General features: G+C 49.0%; 4 protein-coding genes across 4 annotated transcripts; 1 reads left to right on the plus strand and 3 right to left on the minus strand.

Annotated features, from left to right (window-relative positions):
• Positions 1 to 132: 132 nt before the first annotated feature.
• FSUBG_135 (uncharacterized protein) lies at positions 133 to 678 on the minus strand (the record flags this gene model as incomplete). The annotated part of the gene is made up of 1 exon (XM_036678397.1): positions 133 to 678. One exon carries the CDS (start codon positions 676 to 678, stop codon positions 133 to 135), a length of 546 nt encoding a protein of 181 aa, XP_036544273.1.
• A 3,983-nt stretch (positions 679 to 4,661) lies between these two features.
• FSUBG_136 (SLP1) lies at positions 4,662 to 7,214 on the plus strand (the record flags this gene model as incomplete). Its single annotated transcript, XM_036678508.1, has 1 exon — positions 4,662 to 7,214. The coding sequence occupies one exon, from the start codon at positions 4,662 to 4,664 to the stop codon at positions 7,212 to 7,214; it is 2,553 nt and encodes an 850-aa protein (XP_036544274.1).
• A 409-nt stretch (positions 7,215 to 7,623) lies between these two features.
• Positions 7,624 to 10,020, minus strand: FSUBG_137 (meiosis mei2; the record flags this gene model as incomplete). The annotated part of the gene is made up of 10 exons (XM_036678618.1): positions 7,624 to 7,772; positions 7,825 to 7,939; positions 7,989 to 8,068; positions 8,119 to 8,182; positions 8,246 to 8,294; positions 8,345 to 8,466; positions 8,519 to 8,929; positions 9,079 to 9,333; positions 9,389 to 9,559; positions 9,613 to 10,020. The coding sequence occupies 10 exons, from the start codon at positions 10,018 to 10,020 to the stop codon at positions 7,624 to 7,626; spliced, it is 1,824 nt and encodes a 607-aa protein (XP_036544275.1).
• Positions 10,021 to 14,740: 4,720 nt separating this feature from the next.
• Positions 14,741 to 15,193, minus strand: FSUBG_138 (uncharacterized protein; the record flags this gene model as incomplete). Its single annotated transcript, XM_036678728.1, has 1 exon — positions 14,741 to 15,193. The coding sequence occupies one exon, from the start codon at positions 15,191 to 15,193 to the stop codon at positions 14,741 to 14,743; it is 453 nt and encodes a 150-aa protein (XP_036544276.1).
• Between the last annotated feature and the right edge of the window lie 5,125 nt (positions 15,194 to 20,318).

A 20,318-nucleotide genomic window follows, 5' to 3' on the forward strand; every position in this document is an offset into this window, starting at 1 on the left:
GGCGTATCAGATTTCTCAAATGCCAACCGCACATGGTAATATTAAATCGATTGATAGTAGGAAGAACGGAGAGTTTCCGAAAAGGAGTCCCGACATCAAAGTCACTTCAAACTTACTTGCCAAACAGGTTCATCACGCTTGGACTGCAGTAGTTATATCTGCTGGCATCCTTTTCATCACACCTCTGTTGATCAGTCCCTCCCCACCAAGGGTCAAATGTACAGACCCTGGCTGCGAGGCACCATCCTGTGCTGATGGCAGTCTCACCAATGACGTCTCGGCCTGGTGTAGAATCTCATCAACTCTCACAACACCATTTATCCGCCTTAGATTCGGTCTGCGCTCTCCCCATTCCTTCAGTTGACCTCCGATCTGCGCCAAAGCATCTGCATCAAGAGTCTGCGTCCACGTAGGGGCACGCAGAATGAACCACATCAGAGCACAAAGAGCCATCACTTGAAGAAATATCAGTGCAGTAACAGATATCACCGCTGCTAAATCCTTTTTCGGCTTCATGACTGCAGTTCCCGGGCTATAGAAGATGGTGCGCTTCTGGGATAGCGAGGCGGCGGTGGTGAGAAGGGCTTCGTTTGCAAAGAACATGGCCTTTTCGAGTGCTTGTGCGGTGACCTCTTCGTGCTTGAGGCCATTGAAATAATAGTAAATCACGTCCTGCATTTTCAGACTATGCTTCCGATTTCTTACAGATGGACTGTACCAGCCCAAATTATAATCACGCGGCATCATCCCAAGCATTGGAAACAAAGAGTTCTCACAGATGCTGTTGATGGCTTAGTTGTAAGTGCCACGATCAGCATCCCTAGCTGCTTGAAAGAATGACGAATTTCCAAACATAGCCAGAGCCACCGTCATGAGGGGGCCAGGCACATCGGGTCCCTGCTAGGTGTAGCTCGATTGATCACGATAATTTCGCAGTTCTTCATCCTGGATTCTAGTCAGTGATAAGTTGTTAGCCAGGGGCTGTCAAAAAGATATTATGACTGGAAGGGGTGCATACTCTGCTGCTGGATACATGTGACCTGAAAATTTGCTCTCCCAATGAGGGCTCTTGATGTAATAATCATTGAACTCATCCTTGAGCTCTCTCCACGAAGGCCAATTGTCACGTAAGGGACCAGGACTTTCTCCGTTTGCGTTTTTTGTGAGCTGAAACCACCCTCTTCTTGAGACACTGTCGCATCTGAGGACATAGCTATCATCATTGAGAAATTGTCCAGAGCTGTCTTGACCTTCAGGAATATCCCATTTCATAGGGAGCCACAAAGTCTCCTTGTACCCTTGTTTGATTCGACTTGTGTTCCAAGCTACAGTATCATAACTTCCCTTCCCTCGGCACAAATATCGACATTCAGCCAACCCTCGGAGACAGATGGCGCGAATGGTTTGTCTCCTTTGCACTCCTTGGGGAAGTTTTTGGATATGTAGCAACTTGCTGTAGAGTCCATCCTGGCCGCGTGATGTCGATAGACGCCGGTGGCGGTGCCATTCGGGACGGAAGACGAATAATATGGCCGTTTGCCCTTGTCGTATGATGACTCCAGGTAACACCAGTCAAAAGCCCGCCTATTGTCAGTATAGTAGTTTGGGTCTTTTCCAAGAGAAGCCTCATCAGACCGCAAATTGGGTTGAATATCGCTGTTGGGGGAGCTGAGGAGTTTCTGGCTGGTCTTCTTGACGATAAAGTGTTGTGGGCAGAAGTTTAGATCGGATCGATGGGCTCTGCGTCTCGCGCACGATCTGGGTATTTAAATCCCTGGAAGGAAATCTGCAAGCTCTCGATCTGTGATTGCTGTGCGCCACGGGATGCCCCATACACGCCAAAACGTTAATCTCTTCGTCTTGGACTAAAATGGCTTGTATAGATGGTTGGAAGCAACTGTTCAGAAGCGGTCAGTATAAGGGGTATATTATACAGGGTCAGGGTGTGTTTCTGGACTTACTGATCAGGATGAGAAAAGTCGCTAGCCAGAGGTAAAGCGACCTTTCCGTGCTCTTAAACTAGCTTGGAGGCTTGAATAGATACCGAGGGTCTAGCCATTCTCTATCTGCCAGCGCAAATAGCTGCAAAACGCTCAATTTCTGACCTAGGTTTCGACGCTGGGTGTAGACAACCGCTCCATGGACAAGGAGGCCAGAAACCATTGGGAGTCCAATAACACTTGAGAGTGCAGTGAGATAACTGAGAGAAACGCGAGATCTATGCCAACTATTCACGTCTCTGGGGGTTATTGATCCCGCTTGGTTGAAGTATGATTCCTTGTTGATGGGCCTGACCATTAAAACACAGGTGAGTATCCACGGTAGGACCAGAATCAGGAGATAGAAGCCAAAAGTTCATAGTGAGCATTTGGAGTGGCGAATGACCTGTTTGGCTTTTGCTAAGCTTGAAGAATGCCGTGGTCGATGAGGCTCACCATCTGAATCATTGGTGAGAGTAACCACCGACCTGAGTTCAAACTCTTGAGGACCCATACTGATTCAAAGGCGCGCATAAGTAGCTGGTAGGTAAGGCTGTGGATCGACAGGATTTTGGATTCTTCTTAGCCTGCATATATCGTGTATGCCGAGCATTAAAAACCAGGGGTTTCTCGACCAAGTATCGCATTGCTGTCCTTGGTGAGCTTAGGCTGCGACAAAGGCGCGATTTGACAAGGCCAGAGCCTTCTTGGCAAGCCCAAGCTAATTAAACGCCGCTTTAGAATATCGGATCATGGTCAGTTGACTATTGCCTTTGGCCAGAGGTGCTTCATTTGTGCATGCTTCCAAGGCAATTCCTATCCCTCCATTGGCTAGGAGTTTCTCATCAAGGCCTCGTGGCCATTTGAAAGTAACAAGAAATAAGGATGGAATTGCCTCTGGTACTTTGTTCTCGGCAGGCCAAATTGTCACACGCAACACTGCGGCGTGGCTAGATCAGACAACTGCCCAACATTGAGTAATGTTCCATCGTCCGTAAGCGTTTGGGGTCCGGATATGAATTGCTCAAGATGAAATGATCCCGCTCGCATGTACAACTGTCATGATTGTCGACTTCAAGCAATGGCAAGTCTGAATTGGTTGGAAAGCAGGAGCCTGAGCTCTCGATCTTGGAGATTTCCGTCGGTTAGAGGGTTCCTTGGGGCGGTCTTTGCTGATTTTGATTTTGATTCTTCATGTAACATCTTGTCGAGAATTTCTTTGCCATGTTTCCATCTTGAAGCCAATACCGATGAGCCGACAGTTGCGTATCTGCTGCTGTCGAAAGGTACTACAGGTTTGTTTCTCATGCCGAATCACGATACGACACGGATCGCGCGCGAGAACGTGGAGGAGAGGAAAGAAAAGTCTCTTCTGAGGAAACACTGGTCAGTAGTTTACACTCATTCTCTTATTTCATTACTCACGATGAAGTAATAGCAACTTGCTCGTCGGCTTTCAATGGCAGCGTGGCCGGGATCTAGATTGACACGCCAGTACCTTTACCCCCCTCGAAAGCAAAACGCATGCAGCGGCCCAGAAATGGGGCAGACGACAGTAAATGGCAACATTACGTAATGCTAGCGAACAGAATATTCGAGTTTCGGTCAGGCTGGTTGCTGTTGCGTTTTCAGTGTTGGATTGAATTTCAAGCAAAATCCTTCCCATCCATGGAAACTGAAATAAAAGATCGACCACAATCGTCAAGGGTTACTGATAGAGGATGTAGGCATCTGTGCAAACAGCAAACTGTGACTCGAATGAATGCAAGTTCATACAGAGACTTCCTGATTGCATTATGATAACAATCTAAAACAACTTATTCACCCAACAAGTTGCTCTAAAGCAACCTGTTTTGTTGGAATCACGCAAATGCAATTACATGGATATCAATCACATCGCCATTCTATCTACCTACCCTAAGGAGAGTCACTGTCTCAATCTGAGTTCATCAAACACTACCTAGAAAACAGAATCTGTGTAATTATACTGAGCCTAAAACCACACTGAAATCAAGTCATCTGAAGTTATTGGCTTGCTATTCCCCCAAGCCATTTCCCTACAGCACAGAGCCCATATAGCGAAAGAACTCCCATGTCCTACAGATGCCTCTACTACCTTAGGTACTTAGGCAGGTAGGCTCCTGCATCTCTTAGCCTGAAGTTTTGGGCCTGGCATCAACAATGACACAGTTTAGGAAGGCTGAATGGCCACTAGCTTGGTACCTCTCTTCTCAAATCTCCTTCGCTTGATGCCAATCTATCCTGTTTCATACTTATCATCGTCATCAACAACACAACGGGTCACATCTTTATCCAGGCCCCCAATTTCAAGTCTTTTATCGGTTATAGAGGTCATAGTGAACGAGTGTTTGTTTCCGCGTGTAAGTCATCAACGCCCAATTTCTATTTTTACCTCGATCTAAGAAATGGATCTAATCAATCAACAGACACACTTTACTGTTGGTGCACCAATCAGCATCTGACGACGTCAGTGGGCCACGCTGAAGTTAAACGAGCCTTGGGCTACGGGGTAAGGTACGGGATACGCTACACCCACTTCGTGTCTAGTCCAACGCTGATCAACGACAGGACACAATCCCAACCCCCATCCATAATTCAACGTCAACTCCGTCAATTCGACCTCAGCGACGCTTCAATGTGCCGCCGACACTCGAGGTCACGATGCCTTCGCTAGGCTCAGCCCTTCTACGATCCCTGGCACTTATCGCAGCCTGGACACAAGCCCAGACCGAGGCCCAGTCCCACGAACCCAGTGTCATCCCCGACCCAATCGACTTGACCTGCGATGCCCGAACCATCAACTACATCACCCACACGCTGCCCCAAGCTTGCCTCACAAGCTCCTGGGCGAGCACTTCTGTGAGCGCAACCCATTCAGATGCCAATTCCATCTCCGACGCTGCCCCCGACTCGACACAAAGCGATGCGCCACCCCCCAACACACAAAGCGAATCCCCTTCCCAATCCCAGCCCCAACCATCAGCGTCCAGCGCCACTCCCGCCAAACACGAGTCGGAAGATGCCGCTGCAGATGGAGATGGAGATGCAAAGCCTTTCATGTCCTTTGAGGACTGGAAGGCCATGATGTTGAAACAGACAGGGCAGGACCCTCAGAACCTACACAGGAACGCCAAGCCCCGCGACAGGACACCCCCGGATATGGGCTACGGCGGCCTCGGCGAGGAAGATGAGATATCCCTGAACTTTGGAAGCTACATGGATGACACCGGGGAGCAAAATGAGCGTCCTTCGGATCTCCAACAAGCTAAGAACGAGGGATCAGGAAAGGATGGCCGTGGTGTTGCAATCCATAGAAACAAAGATGCTGGCAAGACTTGCAAGGAACGATTCTCTTACTCGTCCTTTGATGCCGGCGCCACCATTCTCAAGACGAGCCCCGGCGCAAGGAATGCAAAGGCAATTCTCGTCGAGAACAAAGACTCTTACCTACTCTTCGAGTGCAGTGCCAAGGAGAAGTGGTTTATTGTCGAACTGAGCGACGATGTCTACATCGATACCGTCGTCCTCGCCAACTTCGAGTTCTTTTCTAGTATGATCCAAACTTTTACTGTCAGCGTTAGTGACCGGTACCCAGTCAAAAGGGACGAGTGGAAACAGATCGGTGTCTTTCAGGCAGAGAACTCACGAGCTATTCAGCCCTTCTTGGTCGAGAATGCTCAGATCTTCTCCAAATATGTCCGCATCGACTATCTCACCCATTACGGAAAACAGTACTACTGCCCCGTTTCATTGCTTCGAATCCATGGCTCGCGCTTCTTCGCTGCTTTCAACGAAGATCGTAACGATGATACGAATGAGGCTGAGGAGGCTAAAGTGACTCCTCAAGCTCTCCCTTCAGGAGAAGAGCCGACAAAACCCCAAGAACTCGAGAGTCCTCCTGAGCCTGCCAAGCCGAGCTCGATGGGATCAATGCCATACTGTGAAGCCAATACCGCTTCGCGACTACTTTTCGAGCCATTGTTCTGCTCTGCCTCCCTAAATCAAACTACACAGCCAATCTCAAACCCCAGCAGCTCTGCTGAAGTCACCAGCGCTGCACCCAAAACCAACTCCCCTGACGAGAGGGCACAAAAGGGGACTTCAACACCGCACACTCCCCGATCAGAGCACCCTGCAAGTGAAGAGCCCACGGCCTCATCGTCTTCCATCACTGCATCTCCAAGCGCTACGCCCGCTGTGTCTCCAACCAGTCCATCATCCATCTCATCCTCCAGCGTCGAATCCGCTTCAAACTCCACCACTTCAGCACCAGGCACAAAGACGACCGCAACATCATCTTCCCCAACGTCATCATCTACTCAGAAGCCCTCCCCCGCCAATACTGTTAATGCCAAGAAGGGCTCCACGGGAACAGCCTCTGGCTCACCGGCCTCGCCCACTGTGCAAGAAGGATTCTTCAAGTCCATCTCCAAGCGCCTTACAATCGTTGAAACCAACCTCACACTCTCCCTCAAATACGTTGAGGACCAAGCTCGCCACATGTCCGAAACTCTGCACCGCACAGAACAGAAGCAACTCTCAAAAACGACACTGTTCCTCGAGAACCTCAACAAGACCGTCCTGGCCGAGCTGCGCTCCGTTCGTGAGCAGTACGACCAGATCTGGCAGTCAACAGTCCTGGCTCTGGAGAGTCAGCGTGAGCAGTCCAACCGAGAGATAGTTGCTCTCAGCGCTCGTCTCAACCTCCTGGCCGACGAGGTAGTCTTTCAGAAACGCATGGCCATAGTACAAGCCGTGTTACTCATGTCATGTCTGATCCTCGTCATCTTCTCCCGAGGTGTGCCACTACATCACCTCGCACCCTTTTCAGATCAGGCTGGTCTCGCTTCCTACGACGCTGCATCCTCGGCGGCTCGCGTTCGAGCCATGCACGGAGGTGCATACGACGGAGAAGATGCAGTGTTACTGGCAGCCCGTCAGAGAGGCCAATTTTCTCCGACATCAGGAGGACACGATGGTGCTACTGAAATGGATCGAGGGCCTTTTGCCGACGACATACATCATGATCGTGTTGAATGCGAGCAGCTTTCACCTCCTCCGACGCCGAGATCTTCTGGGGGCTTTTCCTCGTCATCTGATCTATCGCCCCCTTCCCACGACACAAAGCCGAACGTGTTGCGTCGCTCAATCGCACAACCAACCAATTCGCGAAAACCATTACCAGCTCTGCCCGAGAATCCATCTTCTCCATGACTGTTGACTGTTAGCTACGTCTTAAATAGAATCAATAAGCGAAAAGCGTTATAAAACTGCAGCTGAACTTAAACATCCGTGTCTAGCGTGATCCGGCATTTGTTCAGTGACTGTTGCTGCAATGTAAACGTCACAAAGCACATCCCAGGGTTTGGCTGATGAAATCTATTCTGCGCTTCTACGTGCATCAAAGATGCTGCCAGTTGCTGCTACTTAGGCGTAAGGCCAATGGAGATTGTACCAAAGGAGATCCTGCAGAATAGTCAGACCATTCAAAGGTCTTCGAAAATTTAGTTATGGCCATGCCCAAGACCTCAAGATCTCAAGAGACCCAACCACTCCAAAGCTCAAGATGACTTTTGAAAAAAAAACGATCAAAAATCAAAATAGTCTTCAGATGATGTCCGACTTAGTAACGGCCGCGACCGTGGTACGGAATGACACCAGACCCATAGGAGATCTCCTCCAGCTCGGCCAGACGAGTGCCACGGTCGTACTGGGAGTGACGGCGGCGTTGCTCGTCCCGGAAGTACTGGCCGGCAGTAGGAGTGAACAGCCCTATAGTATGTCAGTGCCCTGTTATTGCGATTGATTGTGAGGAGCTTCATACCAACATGCTCAGCGTTCTCCACTGAGCGCTTCATTTTAGACTGGTTATCAGGGCCAGGGAAAGGCTCCTCCTGACCCACGAGGTTAGGGTCTTCGCTGTGGATAGTGTAGAAGAGCTGCATCTGTTAGTTGGTGAGGGTGAATAGTAAGCCATCGGCAACTGACCTTTGGTCGATAGTGCTCCGCCTCAAGCATGACAGAGGAGTTCCGGAATTTCTGCACAAGGCAGTCCTTTCCCTGGATAGCTACTGTATGTCAGTGACTGCGGCACAAGAGGAGAGAATGGAAAGCTTACTCGCATAGGAGATCTCAGCGACCTTGTCCGAGCGGAAGCAGTTCCAGCGCTTGTTGGCTCGTGCCTGGAAGAACTACCCAGAAGTTAGCATGTCAACAAGATGGGGACACTCTCAACGGTGACTAACGTCGATGATGTACTCGGCTTTGACGAAGTTGATGAACGCATAGCCGACGCTAGAGAATGGTTAGTATTGGAGTCAGGTATTGCTGGGGTTTGTACTTACTTGCAATCGTTGGCAAAGTCAATTCGCAAGTACATAAAGTCATAGCGACCGAAGGAGGAAACATCGACAATCTTCTTTAGGAGAGGCTGGTCCACCTTGTTCGGAATATTCCGAAGCATGATCTATTGAGATATTAGGGCTGATAGTGATGCAAGAGAGGGTGGTAGGACTTACCGTCGTGCGCACATCACGCCCGGCGATGAGCTCGCCGAGGTCGACGATGTTGTTCAACCCTCGGGATCCCCGACCATAGCGACCCGCACCTCGGCGGGGGTCAAATCGTCCGAACCCGTTGGGATTGCCAAATGCAACGGCAGAGAGGTTGCTGGAAGCAACAGGCCCGAAGTGCTGCCCAGTAAAGGGCTGCTGCTGAAGGTTAGGAGGAAAGGGCATGTTGGCAGCGCCAGCTGCCGCAAAGGGGTTCCCCTGCGGGGCGTTCATTGCGAAGAATGACTGGTAGCGACCTCTTTCAGCACCGCGGGGACCTTGCTGAATTGTCATGTTACCCATGCTGCCGGCGAGTTGATCCTCGGGAGAAATTGCACCGCCAACGTCCTCTGGCTTGGACAGGGTGATGACCACGCCCTGCTCAAGTTAGAAAACACGACACCGAGAGAATTCGCGAAAGACAAAGCAGTGAAAATAAATGGGAAATGGATGATGCATGATGAAGAGAGAGATGAGGAAGATTAAATGATGAGAAGTAAGAGAAAATTGTAAAAGAAAATACTTACGCCGGTGGTAATGCCATTCCCAAAAGCCTTGTAGGCGATGAAAGCGTCGGCAGCCTTGCAGAACTGCGCGATACCGCGGAAGGCTCCGTTGGGGAAGCTCAAATGTCTAATCAGCGCAAAAAGCTGACCGTAGACATTAAGGGCTCTCTGAGCAATCTCATCGACATGGGCGGGATCGATGATAGCGAAGTTGAGGACGTTGACCTCGATGCTGAGCTGTCTAAGCTCGGAGAATCGTACAAGGCCAAGGTCCAGCTGTAAAATATAGTTAGCAGAAGAATGAAGAGATGAGATGAAGAGAGAAACTTACGCGCTCAGGTCGGATCTTCACGTACGCCGTGAACCAGCCCTTAGGAGCCTTGCGGATGGCATAGAAGGCCCAGGCGGCATCTCGAAGATCTTCGAAGACCACGTACACGTGGTCTCCAGAGGTTTCAAGGTTCCGACCGCCGTGGAATTTCACACCCTTTTGGGTGAGCTCCTGTAAGCTTGTCAGTACATTTTGCATTTCCCTAGATAACAAATAATACTTACGGTGATGAAATTCCCAAGATCGACAATCGAAGGTGTCGGTGTATCACAGACTTCAATGCGATGAGAAATGTCCATGTCCTGGCTAAGCGCGCCAGCAACAGTTGGGCTGCCCTCTGGGTAAAATACAAGTGCGTTCTTCCCCTTGTACCGATGAACACTGGGTTGAAAGGAGGATGCAGTAGCCGAGAGCGTGCTACCTTGAGCAAGGCCACCATCAACGAAGGGGTCGTCAGGAGCCTGGCTTTGGCCAAGATAGTTGCTGCCGTGGATGGAGGTTCCCTGAGAGCTCTCGGAAGGAGAGAAGACTGTGATCTGGGTGTTGGGAGTACCCTGAATCGAGTCAATAGCTCCCTCAGCAGGAGAAGACATGTTTGCGTAGACACGATGGCCTACGTGAGAAGAAGACATGTTGTCGATGGAGGAAGACAAGATGTCACAACAAAATGATGAGTAGATGAAATCTGAAGTTTGACTTGTATACGTGCTTCTCAAGAAGCTGAAAGAAAAGAAGAAATGCGACCGAGATCAAAACCCAAAGATCCTGTTCCACATCCAAGTTGGATAGTGAAGCCGGAATGATGTTGAGGTGGGTGAAGAAGAAAGGAAGAGAGGGAGGAGGGGAAGGAAAGTTGGGAGCGACTTGGGTAGGAGGGTAATGCGTGAGTGGGGCTGCCTCAGGGCAAGTTGAGAATAGGCGGGTGCGGGTAGGAATAATGGCAGGAGCAGACGGGTGGGTTGTAGGCCAAGTTAGAGGAGAAGCTAGCCTCAGGGGCCCAAGTTGTAGGGACGTAGTTAGCGAACTTATTGGTTGACAGGGACTCAGCAGATGGAACCCACGTGGAATAGAGACATATCAACAGTGTATTTCCCCTAGTAAACTCATCTAGCCCCCTATCGCATCTGATATATATACGGCTCGGTCCCTGAATCTCAACGACTAACGCGTCTCAACCTCTTGCTACCCCGGCAACGGCTTCTCTCCTCTCCTTGATTCACGAGGCCATTCCTGCATAACTAATTTCGTTCTTCTTCTTCGAATTAATATCTGTGCGTTCAAGTTGTGTGCTTCGTCTCGTGAGGTCTCGTGATATCACGATGTTGAACTTCCAGGTTGAGGCCGATGATCGGTCTTTGGGCCTCCCTACCCCGCTCGTGACTCCGAAGCTTTGACTGATTACCTTGATGCATCCATTGAGACTGTATCTCTCTATTGATCATGATATCGCCGTGGTGTTGAAGCCTTTCGTGATGGTGATCCGTATACTACATTTAGATATGCTCGCCTGTTACTCACCGATGATGCATCCAACATGCGTGCACTTCTGAAATGAACTATCCTCGCTCGTTCTCTGACCTATACTGTATACTAAAAAGTTATATTTGCATTGTAGATACGTTGTGTTGGTGTTTCGGTTGTCGAGTGTCTGGCGGTGCGAGCGAGGTCATTCACAACGTTGGGCCCCTGGGACTCGCTGCCAGAACTGCCCCTCCACTAATTCCATGCAACCCGTACGCCATTTCCAGTACAGGACCCCTATAATATTCCATTTAGCCCTCCTGTTAGTTAATTTGATGCTATTCAGGGATTGCGTTCTTTGTCTAATATCAAAGTGTTTGCCCCAGTCTTTGGGTCACGATCCTTGATTTCCGGTATTCCTTTGATACTTGTAACAATCAACGATACCTGGCCTTTTCCAACCAGCCAAGCTTGTCCATTACGACGACTATAGGTTTCACTTTGCTTCTGTCCTTCTTTCACATGATGAAATTCATGTTTGGTAGTGACGGCCGTGGCTTGTGTCCCAATATTGGTGCATGTCGCATTTCAAGAGCCCTCTACGGAAGACACAACATCCCAGGTACGCTCAAGACAGACCTTGCTAATTTCCTAAGCTTCTTACTCGGACTAAACGTCTCAATAGATGCAGATAATCATAAGGATACATGTGAGACGGTACAAAAGACGACATCCAACGAAAGATCAAACAGCAACGTCAGCGGCACCGCTTCCTCAACCATACATCAAACAGCGAGCAACACCATCACGAGTACTTGACCATCCTTGCCCCTACCACCACAGGTATTGGTGATGTAGCATCAAGGGCGAATGTGTCCAGGAGGGGCGACGCTCTTGGGCCAGACGGGCAGCTCAGCCCTTCAGGAAGCAAAGAGAGTGAAACAGGACGTTCCTATGCTTTCCTGATGACCTTTCTGTGACCGCAAGAGTATCGAGACAAAAGGCCGCCGGGGGTTTGGTTCGTCAGTGTCTCGCTTGTGTTGAGCCCCTATATGGTTTATGAGAAGGCAAGTCCATGAAGACACGGGAGAAGGTATCATACTGACAGCTCGGTTCCTCAAACCTTCAGATACATACAAGGATATCTTCAGAAGCTTTGGACTGCTTCCTTCTGTCTGGCTCTCCTTCCCTTGCCCAGAGATTGATCACGACACTGCAAACAAAGCACCTGAAGAGCTGCCGCCAGATGATCCGAAATGCTCAGCCTTCGAATCCTTGGTCTTCAATCACGCTTTCCAAACTCTTTTGAGCTTCTTCAGCCAGTCTTTAGTAGCCCTTCGCAGCTGAGCCAAGCGTGCTGGTCCTGTAGTGACTGAAGGGTCGTTCAGGGGTAACGCGCAGCGCAGGGACCGACAGCCATATCCTCTTCCACCACAAGCAGCAGCTACGCGCCTAAGTACTATGGCTTTGACTCTCCATATACTTCAACAGTAATTTGATGTATTTCGGAGTGGCTAGGTGCTCGCACTCAAGTGCTAGATTCAAAGGGGTAGGTTGGTACTGCTCACAAATCCCACACCCCAAGGTCTGACCATGAACAAGGGCACTAATGACTCTAAATGATCGTCATTATGGGTAACAGGCGTTGTTTCAAAGCCTGAAGCCAACCGATTCGTACACAAGATGCTGGCTAGCGCTTGAAGTTGAGCTTTTGGTTGAGACGCATCGAATCTTCAAACGCGGCGCTTTTTTTTCTGAGACTTCCTATGAATATGAATGGTACTCTATCATAATCCCAGTGCAATTATCTAAGTTTGCTTTATTTATCGTCGAGAAATATGTGGTGTGCTGACTTCTATCGTTGATTCCAGGTTTCGGTTTCCGCCCAGCCCCTGAGTCCACCCACCGCCGCTCGCAAGACACGCCAAGTATTGCAGTCGACCCGACAAAAGGCTTTCCCCCGTTATCAATACTTGCATGAATAAGAAGGACGTCGAACATCTCTGGAATTGGGGTTGAGCGCTGTCTTGGGTGTAATGTGAAGTGGGTGGTTCTTTGTAGACCCCAGTCACACAGAAACGCGCAGGACTCTGTTAGGCTTCGTAAACCATGCAGGTTCTGCAATTGAGATTTACACGAACTCCGCTGTCTTGAATTCAGAGTTTGCGTTCCTGATAAATCGTTACTTTGTCTGACGGTGTTGGGACAGCTGCTGAGCGAGGAGACGGATTGGGAATTCAGGCATTCATATATATTCTGTATATGCAGCCATTTATATTCCTTATCAAACTTCTCAACTTCTCAAAAGTTCAGTGCAGTGTGTACCAGGTATCTCGGCATGTCCTTCAGTCCAATAATGATATTCAGGAGTAGTTAAAGACACTTATAGCATGGCTTTGTGGTTGCAGACCTCAAGTCGGCTAACCCCTCGCTATGTATCCTATACAGGATCATAGGCAGTCACATGGAGACTCGTACTTGTCCATGGAATACAGGCCTGATGTTGAGAGCAAGTTTGTTGCTACTGCACATGAAGTCGTTTACTCGAGCGAGCATGATTAAAGTATCTCAACATATAAGAACATCCTAAGTATAACAATTTGTGGTAAAAGGATCAAAACTGTCCTCGTAGCCTTGATTGTTCCTGGCACCTCCAACAGCGCGCTATATCAAAGGGTTGACCATGCTAACTATCAGAAAAATCAGGTCCCTCATACATTGAATGCCGTATTTAACATGCGAGTTTTCAAGGGTCGCTCTGTGCGGAGAAATAGTTCATGGAGTCGACCACTGCTAACGTGCTATCTTTGTCATCTTACATTGGGCATCCTATGCTTCTCTAATGCAGTTAAGTGGTTATAAATAGGCATTCAAGAGGCGGATAAAGTATTTGGGGGAATTTTTAATTGTGGACTAGATGTGTTGTTTGCAGTTGAGATACCAGAAGCCTCTTCCCATCCTTTCGGCCATACATACACCAAAGCTCTCACGTCTTTCTCTCATCTTGGCGACTATTTCGTTGGTGCATTGAACTACCTCGAGCGTGCCCCACTGGACACTCCTGGTCTATCGTTGATCAGTTGTCCTCCGTAGTTATCGAAGACGATTCTTGGTGCAGATCCACTTTCGACCAGGGCTGAGGCGGCCGAGACTACTTTTCGTGACTTTGGGTTCAGGTATGCCTTGATCTGGTTCGGATAGCTGCCCTTCGACCTCTAGAGACTACTACAGACAGTCATTATCCAAGCCAAGTAGTATAGAAAATATAGAGGGGGCGTGGTATTTGGTCGGTATAATGACTGACTATTGTGGTTTCTCCACGTCGAAAGGAAGATAGTTGCTCGACTCTAACGGGTTCAATACCATTTGATTATCACATTCACGGACTCCACGATGTAAATAACGATGGCGATAGGGCATCAGACTTGTCCATGGGAAAGGGTTTGTTTTGTATCTTCCCATTTCCGTGAAACGCTCCCGGCTCTCCTTCATCTTTGCCACAATTTCGTTGACATCTCTATTCATGTAGATGCGACTGTTATATGTAGTTGATACAATAACCACCTGCTCCGGGTGTTCAAGATCAAACCGGAGGAAGTCGTTGGTGTCGAACATATCGGGGGCAGGTGGTAATCGTCCCGACCAGATACAACAGTCGCATCTATATGAAGAGAGATGTTAAAGTATCTTGTCCCTCCCCATTTCCAAGAAACGCTCGCGGCTCTCCTTCATCTTTGCCACGATTTCATTGATATCTCTCTCCATATTAATGCGACTGTTGTACCTAGTTGGTACGATGACTACCTGCTCCAGGTTTTCAAGATCAAACCACAGGAGGTCATTGGTATCGACCATTGCCGCTGTCAAGGGGTAGTGGTGGCTCATGTATGATTATAGCCTGTTCGTGATGTTCAAGATCGAAACCAAGAAAGTCGTCTGTTTCGAACATTTCGGTGGCCGGGGATCTTGTCTGTTCCACTGGCGGGTGTTGTCGTTTTGTTTCTGCTTGGGGTCTGTCCGCCCCATCGCGCCGAAATGCTCTCCACCTTTCTTCATGTTTCCAGCGATGTCATCTCCGCCTTTCTGCATCATCTTGTACTGTGGTATTCCTAGGCACCAGCTCTTTGATGTCAAAGAATCTTCCGTTGTTGTCGACAACTCAAGGCTCTTGAGCTTGACGTTGGCAACGTACTTCTTAGCGGCGGCCGAGCCTCGAAATTCCACACAGGTGAACTTAAATGCAGTTCCATTGTTGGCCAGGTCATCCTCGACGGAGACTTGTAAACAAGCTGCCTGTCTAGGATGCTCCAGGTCGAAGTGCAGATAATCATTGCACTCGAACATGTCCGGGTTCGTAGGCCGATGGGGAATTCTTTGGCCTTTGAGGTGCCACACTTGCTTTTCAAGGAGGAGTGGCAAGGTCCTGCTACTACACAACTGACGTTAGCGAACTGCAGGATGAGAGCCAGGAGGCCTTCTTCTTACCGAAAATAGGGACTGCCCAAGCCCTATGGCTAGCCGAAGAGTCTTGCAACTGCAGTTTGCCGGCAAGTAAATCCAGGAGGGAAGCACTCTCGGTACGGTGGGCGTCTGTTGTTGAACTCGGGGACGTCAGAAGTGAGGTATTTAGTGTATGGTTGCCAGCTTTTTCTGCACAGTATTTGTGTCTGTAGCTTGGATCCCAAGCACCGGGACCTTTGGCTTCTGTAATTTTGGCTCGTCTGTTCATGTACTACTCTCTTCCTGGCGATGTAGAAACTTGCTCCAGTGCTGCAGCAGTAACTGTCAGTACCGCTAATACAGCTCAGACGAAAGTAAGACGAAGACGAGACGAGCTCGAATCATCCGCGTTCATCTTACCTAACTAGTAGCTCCGTGGTGTGATATTTGACAGCTGCATGCAGGAGTGATGAGAGCTGGATGTGATATGTTTGGCAGCAAAGAGTGAAGTGAAGTCTGCTGCAGGTCAGTTAAGTACTTCATACCAAGCATAGTGAGCGTCAGGCTTACTCAGGAGGATGGAAGGGAGTTCAGGGAGTCGAGCTTTCCGGAGTGTGTGATAGAGTGACGGGGGGGTCGAAATGTAAGGGGTGATGATGAGATAATGGGTGACGATCCGATGAAATACTAGGGGTAGAATGTAGGCTCTTGAGCGGGATAAGAGTGGAAGATGTTTTCTTGTTACATGGCTTGCGTTTTTGATGGTAAGGGTGAGGCAAAAGAAAAGAACTCCTAAGATGGCAAAGTAAAGTGGGGAGGTAAAGCAGTTACAACTCGAGGATTTCTTAGGCAAGACTTCGTGTTGAGCACTCACCAGTGGGTCATTCAACATTGGACGACTAAAGTATTAGCAGGAACTGTAGCAATCCGGGCAGACTGCTCCAGGGCTGGCTGCATATGGTAGCGGATCCAATATCCCCTGTCCCTCCCGCCGGGCTACCTAACTCGCTTCTGTTACACGGGGCTACCCACCAAACAATGCTGACCCATCCGAAGCCCAGGCGTATTTGCTAGGTAGGTACCCTTTTGTTTGAGCACCAACCTGGCTACCAACATTGCCCGTCCATGGTCAGCCAGTCTTTGTGAGATGTAGCAAACCAAGCCATCACAGCAGTCAGTTCAACAATCTCTTTGCTCAACCTTGCCACTCTCGCTTCTTCCTCGAAACTCGATTCCAGTACTATCATACTTGTCATTTTGTCGATGTCCTTAACTTTGACATTCGTAGCTTCAAGTCGTTGGAGTTCTCTCGGACGTCTTCTTTGCCCAAGTTTGTCTGATTAGCTCAAGATCTTCATATACTCCAAGCTCCGGTACGTTCTCTTCAGCTACCCCTCGTGGAAACGCAACTCCGACCTTTTCTCCTATCCTAACATCTCGCAGACCTAGATGATTGAACTTCCTCAGCATTATCCCAGCCTCGACAGATGGCTTGTAGTCAGCTTTGGCAAAACAAGACAATTCATTCGCTACTCGCATCCACTTTTCATGAAGAAGGTTACCTTCTGGTTGCTTGTAGCCTCTGAGCAACACAAGTAGACTCTCATTCCAGAGAAACATGTATTCACACGGATCCTGGAGCTCGGTGCGTGACACACTTTGCCATGATGTCCTACATAGGCTTTATGTCTATAGCGCTTAATCTGTCTGCGATCACAGAAATGTCGAAGTTCCTGTGCTTTCAATATTGGGGCCCAGCTTCAACGTCAGCGTAACAGGCTCTCGCGCACTCGGAGCCAAGCCACACTCCTTGACACGATTCAAGGTTTCTCAAGGTACATTGGTCACTATTTGCATCCCCTTCATATTCTCCGGTCGTAGCTGATGACTCGAGCTACCAGATGTCCATCGGTGTTTCAAGATGCCTCAGCATTCCCCCTGAGCTCAGAAGCTCTCAAACGTTGTTCTGTTTCCGACTAGAGTTCTGCCCCTAATAGCACTTCATCTTTCGGGCCCTTGATACCATTACACATTGTGTGTACTGTCCTGAGGCTTGTGGCAGCGCCGGTCGTTGCCATGCGCTGACCCTTTTTATATGCTGTCAGGCATCCGGGAGCTTTTCAAGCTAATTAGTCCTTCATATTATGGTAGAAGGCCCCTTTTCAACGACATTCAGTACTGTATTGCCTTCCATACAGGGGTCATAATCTTTGGCAATAGCACCGTGCCAATCTTGAAAAAGGCTGCGGTCATGTCAGGGCTTCCATCACAGAATCTCCAGCGCTGTCACTGACCAAGCACCCGGGACTTCAGATTACTGGCATTGTGAGTGGCCGCCTATAACTCATTACCCCCAGTACCAAAGCTTGACCAATGCAGAGTGAGTGGAGGCTACAAGAGCCATCACATGGACTGCAGAGATGGTATCTTCTCAGTCATAACTGCAGTGGAATTGCATTAACATTGTTCCATTGCTCTGAAGAGCTTAACATGATGAAACCAAATAACGTTACAGGGCGTCTCTGACTTCGATTGCCTGTTATGGCATGGAACTACTATGGGCATCTCCATTTCGGTACTACCACAGTCACTCCGTTGCAACGGACCTAATACTTCGCCATCTAGCAGCAGCAGAACAACCTCTTTGCTAGATGCTCCGAAGGTACATCCAAGAACCTTAGCCGCCACTCTGTCACAGATCTTGCTAATGCCCTTCAGACACTTCACTAGTTTCGTCCTGGTGACCATGATGCGCCTCTCCCCAGTGTTGCGTATCCAATACTTCGATCTTCGAACTCTGTTTCTTCTATATATGCGCCCCAAGCCGGTTCCGGTACTTCACTTCCCTTCAGGGGTAGTTCTGACACCAGTCGTACGACCCCTTTTACAGTTTCTGAGAGGTTACGACTGGGCCGAAACGTCTTTGATACTCATTATTGGATACTTCCGCACAAACAGAGGGTTGGTTGTATTGGTGGTATTGGTGGTCCCCTTTACTGCGATCAAAGGCATGGCTTCTGATAGGGCCTTCAAATGGCAAGGCATCATGGCCATATCCTGACATGGTGGTGGTGGCGGTCGCGCTGTCAGGGGCCTCGAATCTCACACAGCCAAATTCCATGGGATAGATAGCAAAGCTCACGCTCCATTTTCCCAGTCACAAGAGCATCAAAGGGCACGCCAATTATTTCTAATTACCCGACCACGACCACAACACTAGCGAGTTACCGATTCTCCTCGGCATGGTAGATTTCAGTTCAGCCCAGGCTATCCGACCGGAGTGCATACCCAGGATAGCAAGATGTGGTCTGTCGTCCCTCAATTGCATGAGCGACGACTTGGTGCTCAAGTCAGCCCCTGAGGAAGTATCATGTTAGTCGCGAAGCAAATTTGGCCGTCCAGCCATTATGGTCCCTTCAATCGAGCACCACTCAGTCACCTGTCTGAATGGCACTTCTGCCTAATAATTGACTACTTTCTAGCTTGGCCGAGATGCCTCGTGTTGGTTGGGCAAGGGCTGGGTTCTGAGAAGCCTATCCCGGCCCTAGGATTATGGTACCCCTAAGCTCCTGTCGTTACGAGGTCCTTTTGTAACTCGATATCTGAGTGTCTTCAAGTCGAAAGAAATTATGATCCTCCTCGGCAGCCATTCGGATCATGTATCTGAGCAAGAAGCCCTTCAACGCTGTGCAGGGTTTGTCCTGTTTCGTTCCCTCCCTGATTCCTCGCCATCTTCTGTCACTAACATAAGTTCTCAAACCTTTAGGCAACAGCTCATACACAAACTTTCCGTCACTCCAGTTTCCCTCCCTAACGGTCGAGGCGGTCAATACCTGCGAATCTTGGCCAAGACTTGTTTCGAAAGCTTTCGGCCCTTCCTCAATGTTCCATCTTGCCAGCCACCATAGGTGGCTCTAGATAGTTGAGTGCCACCAAAGAACAACACTTCGCATTATGGTCATCAGTGATAAGATTCGAAAGAGAAAAGGGATACGGCTGGTCTAGCATCTTACATGTGTCCTCAGAAGCAGATGTTTAGTTCTTGACTTCATCACAACAGCGGTTTTCAGTGAACACCCCTTTCGACTTGTCTGGTGGGATAGATCCAAAAGGTTTCGGCTCGTCTGTGCAAGTCTCCGGCACTAATTTCTGAATAGAAGCAGATTTTACAGCGACAATGACCATGTAGACGAACATCCAACGCCAGTTCTCACTTCACCTTCCTAACGTCATAGCTTGCCAATACACACGAATACCGTCTGCGCTTCTAGTACCAGGGCCTGAGGTCTTGTCTTCCAGCATTGATGGGGCAAAAGCCTCTAGCTTACGACACTGTCCCATAGAGTTCCCGAATTGGCCTGTCAAAACACCCACATCTAGTCTCCAGTATCCCCAAATCAGTTTGCCTGCCATACATACACTGGGAGCATCTTTGTATGACCATTTCGGTCGTCTCTTCTCAAGCACAATTCAGGTAGTTCTCCATGCCGTTGCGACATAGCTTCGATGGCAGAGATCGCTCGAAACCCCCCCCCCCCCCCGCGTTCATTTGCGGCTTGGGATTATCTTAACGAGCATTTTAAGAGATTTATGCTCTTTGCCTCCTCGTTTTTGTTGCAAAACTTGGCCTCGCCGCTGCACGCTTGACCATCAGCTTATAAGCTACTCTCACAGTCACAACTACCACTTCCCCGGTAGGGCTTGGGACATGCAGCGATCCATTCTCACAGCATGTACGGCGCAGGCCCAGTACTAACACAACACAGATAATGAAGACTGGTCAAAAGAGACGCCGATAGTTCAAGCAAGTTCAATATCACTACAGTAGAGCTTCCAGCTAGTTCCCCTAAGCAGTAACTGCTTCCGCCATAAGAATAGATCTATCGTTCATAGCGGCTAGAGAAGTGTGAGTTCTACACCGATGCGACTCAACTGTTTGGTTGAAATATGGCTCGGTCTAGCGCCAGCTTTGCAGGTGAATGTATCATGCTGGGACAGAGATAAGCAGTCCCTCTATTGCATCGGAATA

This window comes from Fusarium subglutinans (genome assembly GCF_013396075.1).
Source record: "Fusarium subglutinans strain NRRL 66333 chromosome Unknown NRRL66333_c0000001, whole genome shotgun sequence".
Taxonomy (NCBI): domain Eukaryota; kingdom Fungi; phylum Ascomycota; class Sordariomycetes; order Hypocreales; family Nectriaceae; genus Fusarium; species Fusarium subglutinans.